Here is a 20,388-nt window from a genome sequence, read left to right on the forward strand (position 1 = left end):
ATTGTTTTTTTGATGTAAGACATTATTATACAACAATCTTGGTTCCTGTGAAATTGATTGCACTAGACTGATTATCTTAAGTCCATCTAAGCACAACTCTCCTAAAGATTATTGTAATCTAATCACATCTCCAAACATTTCCAAAAATAAACCCCAGTTGGATTTATATGACTGTAAAACCAATGTGCAATAGATGCAGCATCAGCTTAACTTACATAATTACCTGAAAGTATCCATTCCATAAGTACAGGCACAAAGGAATGCATGAAATCTCCATGTTTATGGGGAATTCTGTGTGTAGTATTGGTATGCTGCATAAACAGGGTAGAGTTTTCCTTTAAAAAAAATAAACAGCTTTGGTTTGTTGGCTTAGGTCAAGCCTCCAAACCTTTTTTTTTCAGTCTCACCATTACTGGTGAGAAGAGCTTCCCAACACCATTATTCTGACACCATGAGTTTTTTCATACTATACTCAGGGAGAAACTCTCCCACACAGTATCTTGCATAATAATGTCTTGCTCATGCTCAGTTTACATTTATCATAATTTGGCTAGAGATTGTGAAAGATAGATGGAAAGGTGTATTCTATTAACTAATTAGATGACTTCTGCAGGTACATGGCTGCCACATATTTTATTCAGAGGTGTCAGAAAAAGAAGTTTGAATGCAAATTCATATCACACCTCTCAGATATTTATTTAGCTCTCTTAAAAAACCCTTTATCCGGTTCCTTTTAGTTCACACTCCTTAACTTTGTAAAGCTCTCTATCAAAGAAAAAACCCTAATAATCTGATCAAAAGTTGCATTATGAAAGACTTAAAGGTATCCTGCCACTTAAAAAAATGAATGGCCCACCAAAGTTTTATCTCTCTTAAAAGTTTTGAAGCCAGCTTGTATTTATAGTAGTAAATGTAGGAATCAGCATTACTGAAATAATTGTAACTGCACTATAATATCTATTCAAGCTTCCAAAATATCCAGTTTTATTTCCGATCTTTTTCTTTCTTGTTGTTAAAAACCTCGCCCTGTTTAGGGCTTTTGCCCGCTCCACCCCCTCCACAGGTGGAGAGTACTTTTACAGCAAGTGAAAGCTCCCAGTCATTTTTCCTCTGAAGTTGTGCAGGAGGAAAGAGCAGCACAAACCAACAGATTTTAGTGTCAATCACATCTCTCTGCATCATGACTGGAGCTGCCCTCATGATCCTGGCAGCCCTTGGATTCTGCCACACATTCACAGGTGAAGTCCTTCATTTCTTCATAATAGTCTAGAACATTAATTGCAATTCACAGGTATGTGAAGACATCAGAGAGATCTGGCAACTGAATAGCCATGCTGCTCTTTACAAGCTCTTTTAGCGGGAATCTTTACTTGTTTTGCTGATATACCTAGAGAGTGTTGATTTCACACTAACATCCACAATTTTTGCTGTTTTGTTATTTATTTTGATCTGTTTAAGCTTTTACCATTATTGTATCGTATCAAATGGTTTACAGCATTTTTCTAAAGTCTAAGGACTTTAGCCTGCAGTTGCAAAACTACACCAGGATTTAATGTCATCTTTGTTTATTGATGACATGTAGGTTAACTGTTTTAACTGTGGTTTTCTCCCAATAAAGTAATAATCTTTGCCCCTTGTCACATGTAGTTATTGCTGGTCCTGATTTACAAAGAAATGGACCTCTGACACATGAATCAGAAGAGGTATAGTAACATTTCTCTTCCAGTATATGAGTCATGTTTTGATTTATCTGTAAATGTACTGCATGACCAATATATTGCTCAAATACTGTGCATCTTGTATTGTTTTTTTTTTGTACTGCAGACAGAAACTTTCATGCCAGCCATTTGCAGAGCAATACCTTCTCCCCGGTCCTCATCCCAGTCAGGTAATACACCCCTATCATTATTAAGCCTATTGAAGAGATTCAACACTTTAGGAATTTGTATTGGCCTAATGAAAAGGTTGTGACATTTCTGACATTTTTCCCCCATCATCAGTTCATGCTCTTACACCAGCTGACATCGCAGTGCTTCACACTGTCGGGATGCCTCTGTCCGAAAGGTACAAAACCTACATAACACACATACAAGCTTGAAGCAGCCAAAAATGTGATTTTCTCTCTTTTTTCTGCTTTTTATCATGAATCAGTGACTGATTGAAAGTAGCTACATGAATCTGGTATATGACGGCACACCACAGTGACATATACAGCAAATTACCAGCAATAGTATGTCTGTTTGCCTTAAATGAGAGGTTTAAGTTGCTGTGCACTTCTGGTCAGAGCTGAATAAAATAGCTGCACACTGGTTTCCGACACACAACTTCATCTTTTATTTTTAATGAGCAAAATGACAAAAAGGTATAATGTTCTCACAGTTTGCATCTTGAAAAACCTTTCTAAATGTAGGACTTTTTTATTCTTTTTTCATGCCTCAGTTTGTTTATTAAATTAATATTTTTCAAAAGATAACATGACTTAAAAATAAAGACTGTGATTAATTGTAATACGTGACGCCAACCAGAGCATGTTTTGAAATTCTTTTATAGTTGTATTGTAAAACCATAGTTTTCAGGAATCTCCTCATTGCTCATATGCTTACTTCTTTTTAAGGAATCATGAATTTATTTTTTAGTGCGACATAACTTGCTTTTTTTTTATTATCAGGAATGAAGCCTCCAGAGTTGTTAGTAGGCTGAGAGGTAAGATTATTTTAAACTTTTTAAATGCATCTTTAAGCCATGGAGTTTTTTTATCTTTTCCATTAGGAGGTCCTTATTGTTTGGTTTTTAACCTGCCCATTTTGTTATCTGCTCCCATATGGATCCATTCTTTGAAAGCACTCTGTCTCCTTCCGTCTTTAGGCAGGTGTTTGTCAAACTCTGTTGGACAATTGTTTTAATAATTTGAAGGTATGGATAACTTAGATATTTAGATATTTAAAATAAAAGAGACTGAGGTGACGATTTTAGTAGCTTGTCAGAGGGCTGGTGTTTGGAAGTCTGACTCCAATCACTTTCATTGGTGACCATTGGTTTCAGGGTCCATTCCAGGTAAAAGGTTCTTATAAATCCAGGTCATATCATATCAGAAAAAAGAGTACAAAAAACCCCACAAACACTAGGCTTCAGTTCTTGTAGTTTTAGATGCTTCCTAGGTCTTTGGAAGAGCCACTCTGCACATTTGAAAAATACTTTTTCACAAACGCTTTTCGGAACTTCTTTCTTACAAGCTCTAAAGTAATGATGCAGTTTGGCCAAAGAATGAAAAATCTTCAGATACAAGAACTAAGCCTCCAGTTGGTTTGTTTGTTTTAATTTTTTTTTGCATTTCAAGGTCCTTTTATTTCTTTTTAGCCCTTAAATTTGCCTCCTTCTCTGGACTGGAATTACATTAGCAGGGTAGGATATAAAGCAACTTTTTAAAATTGACTAAATATGCTTAAGTAGATGCAAAAGATGCATGAATTATTTTCTTCAGTGAGGATATAAATCAAAAGAAGACTCTTCACCTAAACACTCGTTGGATTACGTATTAGAAAGTATTTATTCAAGGCCGGCAGAAAGCTCATATCAAGTGCAGATAGTATCTCAGCAATAGTCTGATTAGGATGCACTTTGAAGAGAAAGTTATCGCATCAATAGCCATGCAGTGAATTAAACTTATCTGTAAGCTCTGATAGCAGGCCATAAACACAGAACACTGACCTTCAGGACACCTAACAATGAGCACAACATGATTACAGGGATCGAAGCTTCCCTGTTTCACAAAATTGTATAAATTTGCTGTGTCATAGCATTATGTCATTTAATGTGGGCTCTATGTTTGCACAGAGCTGTTATCCATGTTTAATCCCAATGTGGTCACTCAGCATGAGGCTCAGACCTCATTTAATCAGAGGTAATACAAATAAATCTAACATTATAAATGCTTCAGTGGAAACAATAGCATTATTCCTCATGAGTGGAGGTAATGTGTTGCAGGACTTCAATACAAGAGGTTGATGACCTTTCCTCCTCCAATCAGGTATTATTAGTCTATTCATGCCCATTTTGAAAAGTTTTAAAAATGTTATTTGTTTGTTTTCAATCAAACTCATTTGACTTTATTGTTTTAGGAAGTGACAGACTGGCAGTTAGTACTGTTGTTTGTCCCTGCGGATTTAAGATGTGCCTGTTCACCAGATGTGAGTTTTCTTGTTTCAAATCTTAAAATATACATTTTAAACCCTTAATAATGTCTTCCTGAATGATGTTTTTGGTTCTTTGCATAACAGGTTGATGCAAAAGTTAAAACCACAGTTCAGGAGGTGGACACAGCTCTGAACAGGCTGCAGAATCAGGTGTGATATTGATCAGATTACTCTGTCAACAGTGAATGAAACAGTGAGAAAGTCAGAAACACTTGCTGTAATATTTTTAACCTGTTAATGTTTTCCCAGATGCATCGCACTTTAGTTCACGTGGTGGTCTGGAGTGGACACCATCAGAAAGATGAGTAAGTGATTAAAAATCAAGGATAAAAGTGATCAATCCTCCCTGATTCATACGGAGGCACAATCTAGGTGCAATGCAGCACCTCATAAAATGTATATGTCTATGAAAAGGAACTGAAATAAACCCAAACTAATCAGCATAAAAAATGACAGCAATATATAATCTTGTTCAACATTTAGAACACATATGGCAACAGAAAACTAACACTGCGTTACGCACTGATTATACAATCTTGTGATAAATGGTGGTTGCTGCATTGAAGGGCTGCTTTTCTTCAGGAGGAGGAAAACTGATAAGAGCTGAGGAGAAGATGGATGGAGCAACTTGTGTTTAATTCTTTAAGGAAAACCCATTAAAGTTTTCGAGCAGGATGATAGCATGGCCAGTCTTTTCTCATGGAAACCCAAATGTTGGGAAATTAGCTAAAAAAATATATAAGAATAAAAAAATTTAAGGATATTTTGCATTGCCGTTATAAAAAGAAAGGACACATATTTCAGTGTTTTGTCAAATCCTATAAAAGTGCAATTAATAATCTGATAAAATATGAAAAGGTTCAAGGAGTGTGAAGACTTTAATAAAATATTTTAAACCTTTAAACCATAAAGGTCATTTTAAGTTGAATGTTTGCCATTTTTTGTTTTGCAGCAGTTGTTCATGTGCAAAACCAGGTATAAACCCAGGACTACATAAAGCATTCCTGCTGAAAGCACTACAGGTACACCACTGATCAGGATGTTCCCACCCATGTGTCAGAGCTATTTTAATAGCAGCATATTTAATTTGCTTTCAGGACTCTGTAGGTGATCTTTTGAAAAATACTTCACGGTACAGCAGAGGTGAAGACTTCACAGTTGTCCTGCAGTCTTCTCCAGTTGTTCTTGAATCCTACCCATATTCTGTAAGTAAATAGTAACTAATACAAACTGTAATAACCAACAAGTGGAATCCCGAAATAATGCATTTCCTGTGACATTGTATGCTCACTATTGGCTAATGTGTAACCTATACCCTGGGTATGATCCTTTGAAGGAAATCGTAGACTCCCATCTCGATGAATTGGCTTTGCAGCTGTGGACTGATATGGTAAGTTCCCATAAATGAACTATAGACATGCGCACTTTAAAGAACACGGCGTGCACTAATGTCTGGTACACAAAAAAAACGTGCTGTAGACAACGGGACACAAGCACTATAATCTAAAGGAGATCGACTAATCTGTTTATCAGACTGATTAGATATGAGATTTTAAGATTAACCTTGTTAAACTCTGGCTTATTTTCTCACACTCCTATAAATCTGGAGTATGAGGAAATAGGAAATGTGTGCAATCATCTCCGTTAAACATTACTGAAAAGGATGACCCCCAAATATCAATTAACCATAGATTTCCTCCATCAGCTCCAGCCGTCAACAGACCAGACTAAAATGAAAAACAATCTCATCAATGTTCCCTGTCCAACTGAGGTGAGATATACCTCTGCATCCAGTTAAAGAAATAAAAAAATCTCGACTTCTCATATGACCTCTCCTCTTCTAATTTATACGATTAAACTTGAAAACGTTTACATTTCCCCAGGAAAGGCCTTTCCTCCGAACATCCATAAACTCCCCCATTGGAAAAGAGGAGGAGGTTGTCAGTAAAGCCTCTGCACCTATAGATCCTGTAAGTGCTATTTTAAAAGAAACAAACCAGATTATAGAGAAACAGTGTCTGATTAAGAATAATGAGGGTTATTATTCACATTCAGGTAACGGGTACTGAAGTGCTTTGCAAAGATCGTAATCCATCTCCTGTCACACCCTCATCAGGTAAAGGATTTATTTTCCCAAGTATAAAATCTGGTAAATGGTTAAATTTAAGTTACCTAAACTGAGCTGTTACTTTTCTGAGCAGTTCATAAAGTTAAACCAGGGGATATCAAGGTGGTCGCTGCTGTGGGCGACTCTCTGACTGTAAGTTATTTTGCCCTTTCTTATATCAGTAATTAGATCAGATCGACATCAATTATTATCAATATTATCACTATCATTCCAGTGTTTCTTTATACTAATACTGAAATATGGTTTACATATTCCAGGATAACACATGAAAATATTGGACTTTTTTGCAGGCAGCCAATGGTGCCGGTGCTAAAGAGGACAACCTATTATTGGTGACTTATCAATATAGAGGACTGTCATGGTGGTGAGTTGATTGTTTGCTTGTTTTATATAGTTTTATAAATCTTATCAATATATATATATTTAACCCCAGTCGGCCTTGGCAGATGGCCGCTCACACTGAGCCTGGTTCTGCTGGAGGTTTCTTCCTGTTAAAAGGGAGTTTTTCCCCTCCACTGTCGCTACAAGCATGCTTAGTGTGAAGGATTGCATTTGAGTCAATGAGTCGATGCAATCAACTGGTTTTCCTTAGATAGAAAACTTTGAATCAATTTGACTGACAGTTCACCTGATCTAGTGAATTGTAAAGTGCCTTGAGATGACATGTGTTGTGAATTGGCGCTATATACATAAATTGAATTGAATATATATATATATATATTATTTAATAAACTAAGGATGTCTTCTTTTGCAATTTTCAGCATTGGTGGAGATGGAAACATTACCACTGTGACAACTCTACCAAGTATGTTTGTTTGCTATGTTTTATATTGAAATGATTATTAGGTATAAGGGTTACTCAATGAGGTTTCAGCACTTGATGTGGTGCACTCTCTTCCTCATAGAGCCGCCTTTCACGTCAGACAACAAATAAAAATCTGATATTGTCATAAATACGCCGCATTGAAAAACTTTTTATGCCTTTACAAGTTTCAGACAAAGATAACTGAAGAAAATGATAAAACATAGTTTTGAATTGACGACTAGATTTGATTGATCAAGGTGAACATTATACAGGCTGATGTGAAAGAATGATTGCCTGATTAAACATAATAACTAGTACAGCCATGCTGAGCCAAAAAAACTGGCATTAAACATTTGCAGCAGCGTTTTTATACATGAATAGTCTTTATTAGGAGAATACCAAGAAAATAATAGATTTCCACCCCCCAGAGCCATTAGGAAGTTAAAATATTTATGTGCTTTAGTTTATGAAGTGGCTCTTTTTGTCTACTTTTAATAAATATATTCTTATATGGCCTGATATTTTATGCTCCCATCAGCCAAAGCAGGTAGTCCAAGTCCTAAAGCAGTAAACCAAACCCAAACCATCATACTACCACCACCATGTTTAACTGTCAGTATGATCCTCTTCAAATAAAATTCTTTCTTAGTTGTATCAAATGTATGAATATTAATTTTTGTTTGACAGTAAAATATGTTTGATTATCTCAACCTTTTAAGACATAGAAGGCAAAACCAGACAAAACAATCTCTGAGGAGGCAATTTTTCCTAATAAAACCGTAAACAGAACTCAACTCAGAATTGTATGTTCCTTTTTATACTCTCTGACGTTTATAATGGCTTGATGGATGGCCACGGCTCACACATCAATGGCCAGTGCAGTGATGTAATTTGATAACATTGCAGGTGTTTGCCTTTGAACTTTGTGCTGATAACAAGCTGGATGTAGTTAATGAATTAATATTTCATAATGCGTCACTTCAATTAATATCAAACATGCCACATTATATAATGCAACCCGGTCTAGTTTAAACCTCATTATCTGCTGCTGTATAACTGCAGTTCACTTGGCTCTTAATTGCAAAAGAACCCAAAAGCCTTAAATTCAAATGAATAAAAGTAAATATTTAGCTTTCTTTTTCTTGTAGAAAAAGAATTGATTGATTCTATGAATATTTGGCAATATTACATTAGATGGTTTTGTCATGGTAGGAATTTTGGATAATACCTAAGTATTAGCCAGTACATATTTTCACCAAGACATACTACAGCAGATATATTCTCAAGGTTTTCCTTTATACTAATTGCCAAAAACTAAAATTATGGAAACATTATGGAAACTATAGTAAAACATAATTTGATAAAAACTTTTAAATGTTTATTCAAATTTGTTTCAAATATACACTCAATGTAAATATGAAACATATATTTTTAATCATGTTTTCTACAATCCTTTGGGTTGTGCAATAAAGATAAGAAGATATCTGATGTGACAGAGAAGCAAAATTCAACTAGACAGTAGGCATGTTTCTAAAATACTTACTGAGAGTTTGTTCAAGGATTAACATGGATTCATTTTAAGGTTCTGATAACATCTTTATTAGGGTGTCGATGCATGTTCACGAACCTTAAATAGTTTAAATGATTTGCAAATCCATGCATATTGCTTCAAAAACAAAACAAAGAAGAAATCATCATCATCAACAAATATATATCTATGTATATTCTTATAAAATGAACATAACATTTGCAGGAATATTACAGATGTTCAAAATGCCAATGATATCACAGTTCATTTAAAAACTGTGAATAAGCTGTATCTATCTAAAGCTATTTACAGCAGTATAGTATAGATATATATTTTTCTTTATTTTATACTGCCCAATGATTTTTTGTAGACATCCTGAAGGAGTTTAACCCAAAGGTGACTGGATTCTCAACGGGCATCGGGAACCAGGACAGTTCAGGAGCCTTTCTAAATCAAGCCGTAGCAGGAGCACAGAGTGTGTAAGTTCACCGCCATCCACCCTAAAGCTTAAAAACCTTTTCATTTCCACATTAAGAAGAAGTGTGTGGTAATATTACTGACTTACTAATAGTTGTCTTCTCTTATAGTGACATGGTACCGCAAGTGCGCACTCTAGTGGCCAAAATGAAAAATGACTCGGTAAATTACACGTTATAATTGCAATAATATCACATTTCTATGCCTCATATTGTTTACCATTAACATTAGAGCATTTATCCATTTTTTTCAGCGTATTGATTTCAACAATGACTGGAAAGTGATCACCATGTTTATTGGGGGCAATGATATATGTGCCTACTGCACAGACAGTGTAAGTTCTTCCTTCCCACACATTTTAAAAGTTACACAATTTTTTGGAATCATATCTAAATGTTCAAGTTGAAACATGCTTAAATAAATACATTTATTTTGAATGGTTGACATATGGTTTACCTCAATTATTTAACATTATAATGTATAGTTATCCCAGAAGCACCTTCAGTCAGGCTCATTTCATCACGCTGCACCACAGAGCGCAGCAGGAAGTCATTCCTGCCTGTGGCAATCAAACTGTATAATTCATCTCTCTGGCAGTCATTTAATTTTCGATTGTGTATACTGTGATCCTTATTTATCTTATTTTATTCTTATATCTTACTTGTACTTACAATTTTGTTCTCTCTCTTCTGTAAACGGTTGCACTGCAAGAAAATAATTTCCCTACAGGGATTGATAAAATGATTCTGATTCTGATTATCTTACAATTTTAAAACTAGATGAAAAAAACATCCCATCTCAGTGGAAGCAAACAAATATTTAAGCTAGATGTGTCCTATCAAATACATCAAATAATTACAATTGTCCCTACAGGTCCTTTTTTCAGCTAGAAATGTGGTTCTCCGTATTAAGGAGGCACTGGACATACTCCACGCAGAAGTACGTTCATGTCATATTGCATCATTATAATAAAAGCAGTTTTAGTATATATATATATATATATATATATATATATATATATATATATATATATATATATATATATATATATATATATATATATATATATATTAATACAAATGACTAAAGTCTACTTATTTATCTTTCAGGTGCCTCGTGCAATTGTTAATATGGTGGAGATGTTTAATATCATACCCCTGCGGGAATTGCACCAGGACACATCTTTGGGTTGTCCCACCTGGATGGTCAAGTTAGTGATTTTTGTCTCAGCAATACAAATAGTTAAGATAAAAAAAAAAAAAACTCTGCCTTGTTGCTATTAACAGTCCTAATGCTGATTTTCTTTTAGTATAATTTGCCCCTGTGTGCTGAAGCCCCTTGATGGATCACAAGAGCTGCAGAAGCTCAGTGATTTCAACAGAGCTTATCAGGTAAAGTTGAATATGTTGTTGAAGATTTTTTTCATCCTTGGTATCAGATTTAATCCAAATTTTACTTTGTGTTTTGGAAGTAATATACTTCTCTTTGACTTGGAAGAAAAATAACAAATTAGAAGGCTTTTAAATTGATAGCAGGAATTACCTATATTTAATGCATACAGGCCCTAATGGGTGTGTAACTATTCCTCCACTTAGTAATAGCAGAGCTTTTATCAGCTATGAAACAGACTGTGCTACTGCTAATTCCACGCTTTTGTCACTCTAAACTTTTGTCACTGTGGTCAAGCAGATTAATCGTTATTAATCTTATTTTTCCATCAAACTTTTCTCCAAACAACGACTGGCTTGTTTACTTGGAAAGCTATAAATATCTGTTATGCTTTCATTTCATATCTCTATATGATTTTAAAATCTTAAATTAGATCTTGGTGGAAACTGGTTAACTGTTTTTTAAAAGATAATTACCTTTTTTAATATTTTTTTCATAAAAGTGTGAAGTTAGAATTTGTTTTTAAATCCTAATTCTCCTTAGTTTTGCATTATTCTGAATAATTCTCTTTTAAAGTTGCATTTTTTAACCAATATGTTCAACATAATATTCCAAAATGCACAGGAGAATTCACTAGTTTTCCATTTGGTCAGGTTAAGACCTGGAAAACACTTTGAGATTTATTTATTTTTTTTATTAAATAGCATTGGCCATAAATAATACTTTTATTTTGGTTTGTTCTTTAAGCTTGTAGTGAAACATGTACTATTTTAGAAATGTGTGTGTTTAATTGAATAAATATTGTGATATGTATTACAAGGAAGCAACAGAAATCTGTGTCTGCTACTACTCCTATACCTTTTTCTCTTCTGCAGCATCATATGAGAGAGCTGATTGACTCTGGACGGTATGACAAACATGACAACTTCAGCGTGATACTGCAGCCCTTCTTTAGAGAGGTTATTGTTCCCAGGTTAGAGGTGAGCAATGAGGCTATCTGTGTGTGGAAAGGCTTTTTCTTCACAGATTTTCTCTTTTATTTTTAATTTTCACTTTTTAACTAATCATTTTCGCTTTTCATATCAGGATGGTCGGCCTGATCGCTCTTATTTCGCACCTGATTGTTTTCACCTCAGCCAGAAATCTCACACCCTCATGGCTCGGTCGCTTTGGAACAACATGGTAGAGTTTGCTCTGTGGTGCATCACATGTTTCTCTTTTTATTTCCTTTTTAATCTAAAACAAAGCTTTGGTTTTCACATCTTAGTTTGAGCCAGTCGGCAATAAGACCCACACACAAGACTTCCAAGGTGATATTAACCTGAATTGTCCATCAGAGGTAAGTCCTTTTCAGAAACTCTATCGTATCTATTGTTCCAAAGATTTGCAAAGGATTCAGGCTTATTTTGGTTCTTTCCCCCCTAGAGTATCCCATTTATTCGAACAGCAGCCAACAGCAACTACACCTTTCCAGGTCCTCCAGCAGTAGCTCCAAACATCACTGTAAGTCACATTTCCTTAATTTTAATCTGCCAAGTATTCATTTTGTAAGCATCATGCAAAAAATTCCTTTGTCATATTTTAGAACTGGGGCAAGGACTTCTCCTGTACTCCTATGAGTCCATCAAACTCTGTGCCCACCTCAGGTAAGCATCCTGGTGACAATGAATTTGATTATTGGGTTTGAGACATTTGGGACATAAAGAAGTACTCATTTTGGCTTTTATTAGCTCACAGAGTACGTCCAGCAGACATTAAGGTGGTTGGGGCTCTTGGAGACTCTCTAACAGTAAGTAAATGCTGGTTGGAAGGTCTGATTTAGTGCATGAAATCTGGAATCTAGTCAGAAGAAAGCCTAGCAACTCCTCTTCTTTTAGTAAAGGAAATTTTGTTTTACTTTTAGGTCTACTTTCTAAAGTTTTCCACACCATTTCTGAAATGGTGTCACATTATTGTTCTGAGCGACTTGCAGGGTTTAAAATCTATTTTTGGATCATGAGCAAAGTACCCAAAATATATCTTCTACTCTGTCTTGCAAAATTTTTGAAAAGTCTGCAGTTTGCATCTAAAGTTTTGCAGATCTTATAAAAAAATAAGATAAAAATAAAGATACATTTAATTTAGTTAGATTTATATTTACAGCCAAGAAGATTAAAAAAATCTAATCGTAAAACTAGATTAACAGATTAGTGATTTTTTTTCCTATGTTGATTTATTTCCAAAATTGTCAAATTGGTAATTATACACTAGTGGCAAATCTGAGTAGATTTTCATGAATTCCCATGGTTGCCATGGTTTTTAAGAGAAAACGTCACAATTAATCAAGTTCAGGGCTACAAATCTGGCCTTTATGAAAGAACAATAAGCCATGGGGGGTCCCCATCTATTGTTACCATGAGTCAATTGGGACCACGAAGATTAGGAAGAAGGTTTTCTGTTAAGTTCAAAACTATTGCACTTCATATCTGATAATGGGAATTAAGATCAAGCCTGCCGATTGGTTAAAATGCTCCAGTCAAAGTACAGATCTGACTTAGAATCTGACACAAGGCTTGAACTGATGTGAAAAGATTAGTTTCCTTTATTGTGTTTGTTTCCTTCCATGTCACAGTAAAAATCTTTCAACATAAAACCTTGAAAAAAAAAAAAAAAATGGAAAATGTACTGTATCTGAAGATGGACTACAGACACTAGCTTTTATCTTCCCCTACAGGCTGCTTTTGGTGCAAGGGCGACAAACCTGCTGGAGCTGCCTATAGAATACAGGGGTGTGTCATGGAGGTGAGACACGTTATAAGAAAGCTCTAAGCAAATCCCTGTACCTCTGCAAGCATTTTATTCATTTAATGTCTCTGTTAATTAGTATTGGAGGGGATGACACTCTGGAAACTGTCACCACACTGCCCAGTAAGCCTCGCTTTCTCCCCTATGTTATGTAACTGCAAACTAGCAACACTAGAGGTCAGACCTAGCCCAGGCAATTTCTCTGCAATGTTGTAAAACATATTTGTAAACTTTCTACATTAGATATCCTCAAGAAGTTCAATCCTGGTATCAAAGGGTTTTCAACGGGGACTGGGAAAGACAATATTGGCTTCAATATGGCCATATCTGGGGCTAAAGCAGGGTAAGCTGAAACACTTCCCAGGAACATTATATACTGATTAAAATGAATGAATTTATGACCTCATAGAAGTAGCATGCTGATACCTTGATGATTGTGTGCAGAGGGATTCCAGGGCAGGTCAGAAGCCTGGTTGATGCCATGAAAAATTCTGCGGTGAGTTTATTTCTGATTTGTTCTGTTGCTCAGATTTGTTGCAGTTCATAATATTTCATTCTAATCTTTGCATCATCTGTCTGCTACTCTGAATCTTTTATTGGCTGGAGTTAGACCGTGGATTTTCAGAATGACTGGAAGCTTGTGACCCTCTTCATCGGAGGCAACGACCTTTGTCAGTACTGCAACGACCGGGTGAGCCCTTCCCCTGCAATGCATTGGATCTCTGATTAAACTCCCTGGGGGTTGTGTGGAGCTGCCTCATGATATCACTCCTCAAATGGATCTAAGCTCCTGAGCACAATGAGGCTTTGTGAAGGGCTCTCCTCTAATAGCCGTATTGTGTCAGAGTGAGATGAGAGCAGACATGCTTTCTTTTCAATGAGCACATTCTGTTACCTTACCCCTCCAACACAGACCTCCCGTCTCCCACATCTATCCCTGCCTCTGTCTGCATTGAAGAAGCACAGAGGGGAGGGATAGAGACAGGCCTTGTTACTGAAGAGGGATAAACAACTCAAAAGACTTTCTTCATCTTGTCTGACTCATCTTAGGCTTTATAGACTAAGCAGTCTTTCTTTTAAAGTATTTATTTTAAAACAGGATATTAGAAAGTATCCTAATTTAAGATGAGGACTTACCCTGGGGTAGTTCCAGCATGGTGGAAGCAGTTATGTGTGTAGTCTTATAGGTTGAATGCCTCTTCTAACTTAATAAATAAAGAACAGGCCACAAACCCATTAGCTGTGGTAGTGTTGAACTGCAACCAGGGAGCCATCCATGCACTGTTAAAAAACTTTGCTTATTTTATTATTTTTGCCTCAAACACCACAGGCTGCGCTTTCACATACAAACTACGGCAATTACTTGAGGACAAGCTTGGATATTCTGTACAATGAGGTGAGATTACAATTATTATTCATTTTTACTTTTCTTCAAAATCAGCACTGAACCTTAAAAGGATAAAAGCTAATGAGATAATTTTTTCTTTGTGTTTTTTTTTTTAGGTTCCCAGAACTATCGTCAACGTCGTAGAAATCCTGGAGGTTTCAGACCTTCGCAAAATCAATAAAGATAGTATTGGATGCAGCCTGGTGCAAAAGTACGCAATAATATTTGGTCTGATCACTTCTTTATTATTCAGAGAAAGAAAAAGTTCATAAGCTCCTAACAAGTGGATGCTGGGAATAATTTTGTTTTAATAACCAGAAACAATAGGAAACCACTTTGTTTAATTTCTTGGAAAACATATTATAAAATTATTGATGTTACAATAGAGTTATGTAAAACATGTTATTTCAGGCAATGAGTTACATATCTGCAGTGCAGGTATTCTGGATAACACTCTTTGCCAACCTAATGCCAACCAGTTATTTGAAAGTTATACATTTGAGATGGACGCCCTAACTTAACCAATGTAAACACAATAAATCTTAAACAGGGAATGCCCGCTGTTTGGTATGGTGGAGGATCTGTTGTGCTGTTTTTCCTCCAAAAGAACTAGATTTCGTGTTAGAAAACATGGCATTAGAAAATATTTAAAGTGCCAAATGATTGTTTTATAAATACAAATCTAACAGGTTTTAACAGATTTTAAAACCTAACAATTACCAAATTATTTTAGGCGAACAGAACTCTTTTCTCATCAACTTGTTGTTTATACTCATTACAGGGGAGTGGGGCCTACTGGTCAGAACATTGCGCTTGTAATTCAGAGGTTCTGAGTTCTAGCCCAACTCCCACGGACTGCCACTCTGCCTCCCTTGAGCAAAACCCTTAACCCCACACTCCCCAGGCGCCGCTCAATGGCAGCCCACTATTCCCCAAGGGGATGGATTAAATGCACAGAGTAAATTTCATTGCTCAGTACTTGTTACAATGTAATGATAATAAAAAAGCTGTAAAAAAAATCTTAAATGAAATGAGTGAACTACTGGACAAAATATCCTTCATAAATAAATATATTTAAGGTGCGTTCAGGAAACAAAGTTAAGTATTTGAAAGTGGTAGGACAATCAGATCAATGTGAGAATTAGATCTCATTGCCTGACTATCTGGCAAAAGGTGTGGCTAATGCTGCAACACCATAAGTAAGGTTATTGTTACAATCAATGGGGTCTGTTCAGCAATAGGCAACAGTGTTTGTCAGATCTGCTGGTCACATGGTGCATTATGCATTACATTAGTACTCATTAAAAGAACACCAGTAACCTTGAATGTGGGAGTTTTGACATTCATAATACATATTATATTATAATACTTTATATGCTTAATCTGAAACAAACTTCAGGAGACATTTTAGGCCAAAATGGGTAGGTCTTTTCAGTTAGCTGGGCTGCACTGGACTCTATCACCTTAGTTATTTTGCAATTGGTTTTAAGCATTGTTTAAAGCAGGGGTCACCAGCGAGATGCCTGCAGGCACCAAGGGGCCCTCCAGGACCACATGGGGTTCCCTCAGCGTCTTCTAAAAACAGAATGGATCCCCAATTGACTAAGTTTGAAATTGTATTGTATTCTTTTATTGTTGTTTTTTAATCTTTTATTGAGCATTTCATTATGTTAATCATACAGAGCATTTAAGCATTTATAGAGATTTTAAAATTACATCTAAAAGAAAGTTAGGAATTATAATAGAATAGAAAGAATAAAAATATGTTTATTATGTAGGAAGTTTAGGTGAATGTTGACCCCTCCAGTTCATAGAGCAGCATTGGTAGCCCTTGCTATGACTTAATAGCTATGAAGTAGCCCTCAGCCTTAAAAGGTCAGTGACCCATGGTTTAGAGTATCCTGGACTTAAAAAGAATATATACCTTGAATACAAATGAATAATATTAAAGTAAAGTTGACAAAATAAAGTAACTTACAAATTTTCTGGGTCACAAAAATTACATTTTTATAATACTTTCTTACATAAAAAGTTAATTTAATTGACTTCAAATTGCTTTTGAGATAACTGGTTTGTATATACAATTAGATTTCATTTAATTTACTGGGGTTTGCAGTGTTGGCCTTCAGTGGATGTTTTTTTAACAAATTTATGGCTTGAAACATCAACACAAAAAGTTGTTCTGCCCGATCTTATTCTCTAGACCTGAATCATATTAAATACTGATGGTTAGGTGAAACTATAAAACTTGTCTAAGTGAGGAAACTCTTAGGCTCAGTGAGGAAACTGAGCCTAAGAGAGAACCCAGGCATCTGAAACATTTAGACAGATTGTGCTGAGAGGAATGGTCAGATACCTCTTTGGATGCTGATTGTGATTCTGCAGAAGTTACTATCTCCTAAATAATTGAACACACTCAAATAAGATGTTTGATTTTTCCATTTACTTTTCAGTGTAAGATTATGTAATTTCAACAGAAAATAAGATAAGATTGAACAGGGACGTCAAAAAAATACACCTGGCCTTTCAACTATTTAACAAGGCAGTTACTCTTCCAGAATAAGCTGTCAATTTCCTAATTTGTCCCACAGGCAGGTCTGCCCTTGCTTCCTGTTGCCTGGAGAGGATTCACCAGAGCTGGCTGAGATGAAATGGATCAATCGCGAGCTGCAGGTTTCTGGACTTTATATGTTTTCTCTGGAACATGACATGAGTTAAATGGGTCAGTGATAATATTTGTATCCACCTTTGTCAGACCGAGACTATAAATGTGGTGTATGGAGGTCGTTATGACGGCAGAGAGGACTTTGCTGCAGTTATCCAGCCTTTTTTCAGAACCTCAGTTATTCCATTAAATGCTGTAAGTCTTCTGTGCAACAACATTCTATTGCGTTTCACCATATATACCAGGATTTAGCTTTAAGGTAGAGCACAGAATCTATTCAGAGAGCCTGTCCTTTTTTTTTTTTATCCCTGCAGGATGGCCTGCCTGACACTAGCTTCTTCTCCGAGGACTGTTTCCACTTCAGTGAGCGAGGACAGGCTGACATGGCAGCAGCTCTGTGGAATAACATGGTGAGTCTAACTGCAGGGTTTACAACGCAGTGTTGCTAAATTACCACCTAAGATGGGCAAAAGCATGTTCTTGTTTCATCTTTAGCTGGAGCCAGTTGGTAAAAAACAGACCTATAACAACTTCACCAACGACAGAAATATCCTCAAGTGCCCCACTGAGGTAAGACAGCTGCTTCGTGTTGCGACTGTTGACCCACTTTTGCACATGCTTTTCTGCTCTAAGTAGAGCACAGTCAGTAGGTATTCACACTGCTTGACTTCATTCGAGTCATTCTGTCACCAATTTATGTATAGTTATCTTTATAAAAATGTCGACAAGATGGTTCAAATGTAAAAAAAAAATGAAAAAATGGATATGTAACCGGGAAATAGGGGCTTTTAGGGAAAATTATCATGCCTCTAATTCCCACTTAGCTGGAGCTCTGATGTTCTCTTGTGAAGACTAAAAGTGGTACGGTGGCCTTACAGATGCCAGTCGAACAAGCCTGGTTGAATTTTGCTAAAAACTTGCTTGAGCTGAAAAGAAGCTGAATCTTTTGGTCTAATGTAACTAGAGCAGGTTCTGAGATGTCCAGCATGTCTGGAGATGAAAAGCAGTGCTTTATTAAGCATGGAGGTGGCAGCATTATGCTGGAATTATGTTTTCATGGGCATAGCATTCAACATAGGATCTGATTTAGATAGAGAGATTATACAAAAATGAAAAATTCTGAAATCTGAAGGTAAAAATTACAAAGCATGGGGCTTCACAAGCAGTTTATGAATGCCCCTAAGTGACTCTGTCACAAGATTGACTTAAATGCAATTTATCATCACACTTGAGAGTTAAAAATGCAGTCAGATAATGCTGGCCATCCAAATGGGTTCAGTTTAAGAGGATCTGTATGAAATAATGGGACAAAACACCTCCAAATTTGTGGCAAGCATATAGAGGAATCCAAAAGAGGCTGTGATTGGTGCCACAGATGCACAAAAGTCATTCAAACCACATGTGTGAGTACTTACAAAACGCTAAATAAAAACAAGAAATGGGTTTGAGGAGTAGAGGAAGTGCATGTGCCCTTTATGTGAAGCACTTACTCCTGAATACAAATGTCCTCGTTTCAAAGCCCAATCCTATCACCTACTTGCAAATACTTGCGCCTAAAAATGGGTTCTGCTGTGTTAATATGAGGTTTTCTGTGTCAGAATACTACAGTCGTTTTTAGTAAATTTGAATATTACTCTTGATGAGGCTCATTTGTCCAAAAAGTTCAATTTGAAAATAATATTTAAGCAGCTTTAGTAAACATAAATTTTTGTCTAAAACAAAATATGGAGAAATTGAAGCAAGATGACACTTTCTGTTGGCAGTGTACCTTTCTCTAAATGAAATCCCTTCACCTGTTTCAGGAGCAGCCTTATATCTTCACAAGCATAAACAGTCTTCCCAATTTGGAACCAACCTCAACCTCAGTGCCAACAATGAGCAGCAGTACAGCAGAACCTTGCACCCCACATTGTCCAGGCACTGTCAAAGGATGGCTTGCTGCTGTGCTGACCATCATTGGCCTACTGGTTGGGTGTTGCGTCACCGGGGTCCTCTGTTTCTGCAAAAACAAGCGAAGCAAGAAGAAGAGGACAAGGGCTGCAGTTGACATGAACAGCTCTGCTCCCAACACTTATTCTAACTCAAACACTAGAGAACCCAGGCGGAGAAGCGAGGATAGTGAGGGACAAAACAGCTCCTTTTGAAAACTTGGTGGTCTCAGAAATAATGTAACTGTTTCCTTTTCAACAAGGTACCACATCTCTGTCTGTTTTGATTGGAAAAATATATGTTTTACTTTATTTTCTGTGTTCAGTAATTTAACTGACTGAATGAGAGCAAATGCCCTTAAGCTTTGTTTAAACATATCAAAAACGAGGAACAGTTGCACATTTTATCCATGCATAATCAGGTAAGGCATATTTAAAAGTTGTAGCTGGTCTAACAACTAACATATATATAGTCACAAACCACTGCAGAGAACATGCAAAATGTGCAAGGACGCAGACTACCTATGCTGGTTGCACATTACCTCCTGCCTCATATCTGTAACTCGGGTTTTTATATAATGTAACATAAAGTAATAGATATAATGTTCTGCTCAAAGCTGGACAGAAATAAGTGTACATAATGTGTGGTTATTGTGTGGCATTCTTCTTTCAATGTTTGGTTTAAAGAAAATAATTGTATATTTTGTTGGAATAAATGATTTGAGGGTGATATTTTTGTCCTTGTGCTCCTTGAAAAGCTGTAAAAGTGTTATAACATCCTAACTGAACCCTTATAATGGGTAAGGCATGACACAGCTTCCTTTATTTATAACACCACTTAAAGGGGTGGAAAATACTTAAACCAAAAGAAGAAAATGTAAATATCATTAGCGTATCAGTTAGGACAAGGTCGAAGGATATTATAAAAAATACATTATATTTAATAAATGATGTCCATTACTAGTTTTTCTTCATTGTTTTTGTTTACTGTGAGTCTCGTTGCATAACAGTTTAGGTAAACAGCCATACTTCGGTAGGTTTGCACTTGTTGAATGCATGGGCTTCCCATTTTGTGCTGAGAAATTGATCTTAAATCTGCAATGT

General features: G+C 36.1%; 1 protein-coding gene across 2 annotated transcripts; it reads left to right on the forward strand.

Annotated features, from left to right (window-relative positions):
- Positions 1-1,115: 1,115 nt before the first annotated feature.
- On the forward strand, positions 1,116-20,033 carry plb1 (phospholipase B1). Of its 2 annotated transcripts, none has more exons than XM_038272937.1 (43): positions 1,116-1,238; positions 1,648-1,703; positions 1,825-1,888; positions 2,001-2,064; positions 2,669-2,703; positions 3,835-3,901; positions 3,985-4,027; positions 4,119-4,187; positions 4,278-4,343; positions 4,443-4,498; positions 5,146-5,215; positions 5,291-5,398; positions 5,530-5,583; positions 5,899-5,964; positions 6,077-6,163; positions 6,249-6,309; positions 6,395-6,453; positions 6,612-6,685; positions 7,083-7,126; positions 9,025-9,133; positions 9,242-9,293; positions 9,385-9,465; positions 10,005-10,070; positions 10,241-10,341; positions 10,441-10,522; positions 11,396-11,500; positions 11,607-11,702; positions 11,788-11,859; positions 11,946-12,023; positions 12,106-12,166; positions 12,251-12,309; positions 13,234-13,301; positions 13,384-13,427; positions 13,548-13,647; positions 13,749-13,800; positions 13,915-13,995; positions 14,635-14,700; positions 14,808-14,902; positions 17,283-17,364; positions 17,447-17,551; positions 17,671-17,766; positions 17,852-17,926; positions 19,159-20,033. In XM_038272937.1, exons 1-43 carry the CDS (start codon positions 1,181-1,183, stop codon positions 19,498-19,500), a joined length of 3,369 nt encoding a protein of 1,122 aa, XP_038128865.1. In that variant the 5' UTR covers positions 1,116-1,180; the 3' UTR covers positions 19,501-20,033. The 2 variants fall into 2 exon arrangements, with proteins under 2 accessions (XP_038128865.1, XP_038128874.1); XM_038272946.1 differs by having other exon boundaries at positions 5,149-5,215.
- Positions 20,034-20,388: the final 355 nt, after the last annotated feature.

Source organism: Cyprinodon tularosa, unplaced genomic scaffold (genome assembly GCF_016077235.1).
Source record: "Cyprinodon tularosa strain WSP-4 unplaced genomic scaffold, ASM1607723v1 ctg120, whole genome shotgun sequence".
NCBI classification, from domain to species: domain Eukaryota; kingdom Metazoa; phylum Chordata; class Actinopteri; order Cyprinodontiformes; family Cyprinodontidae; genus Cyprinodon; species Cyprinodon tularosa.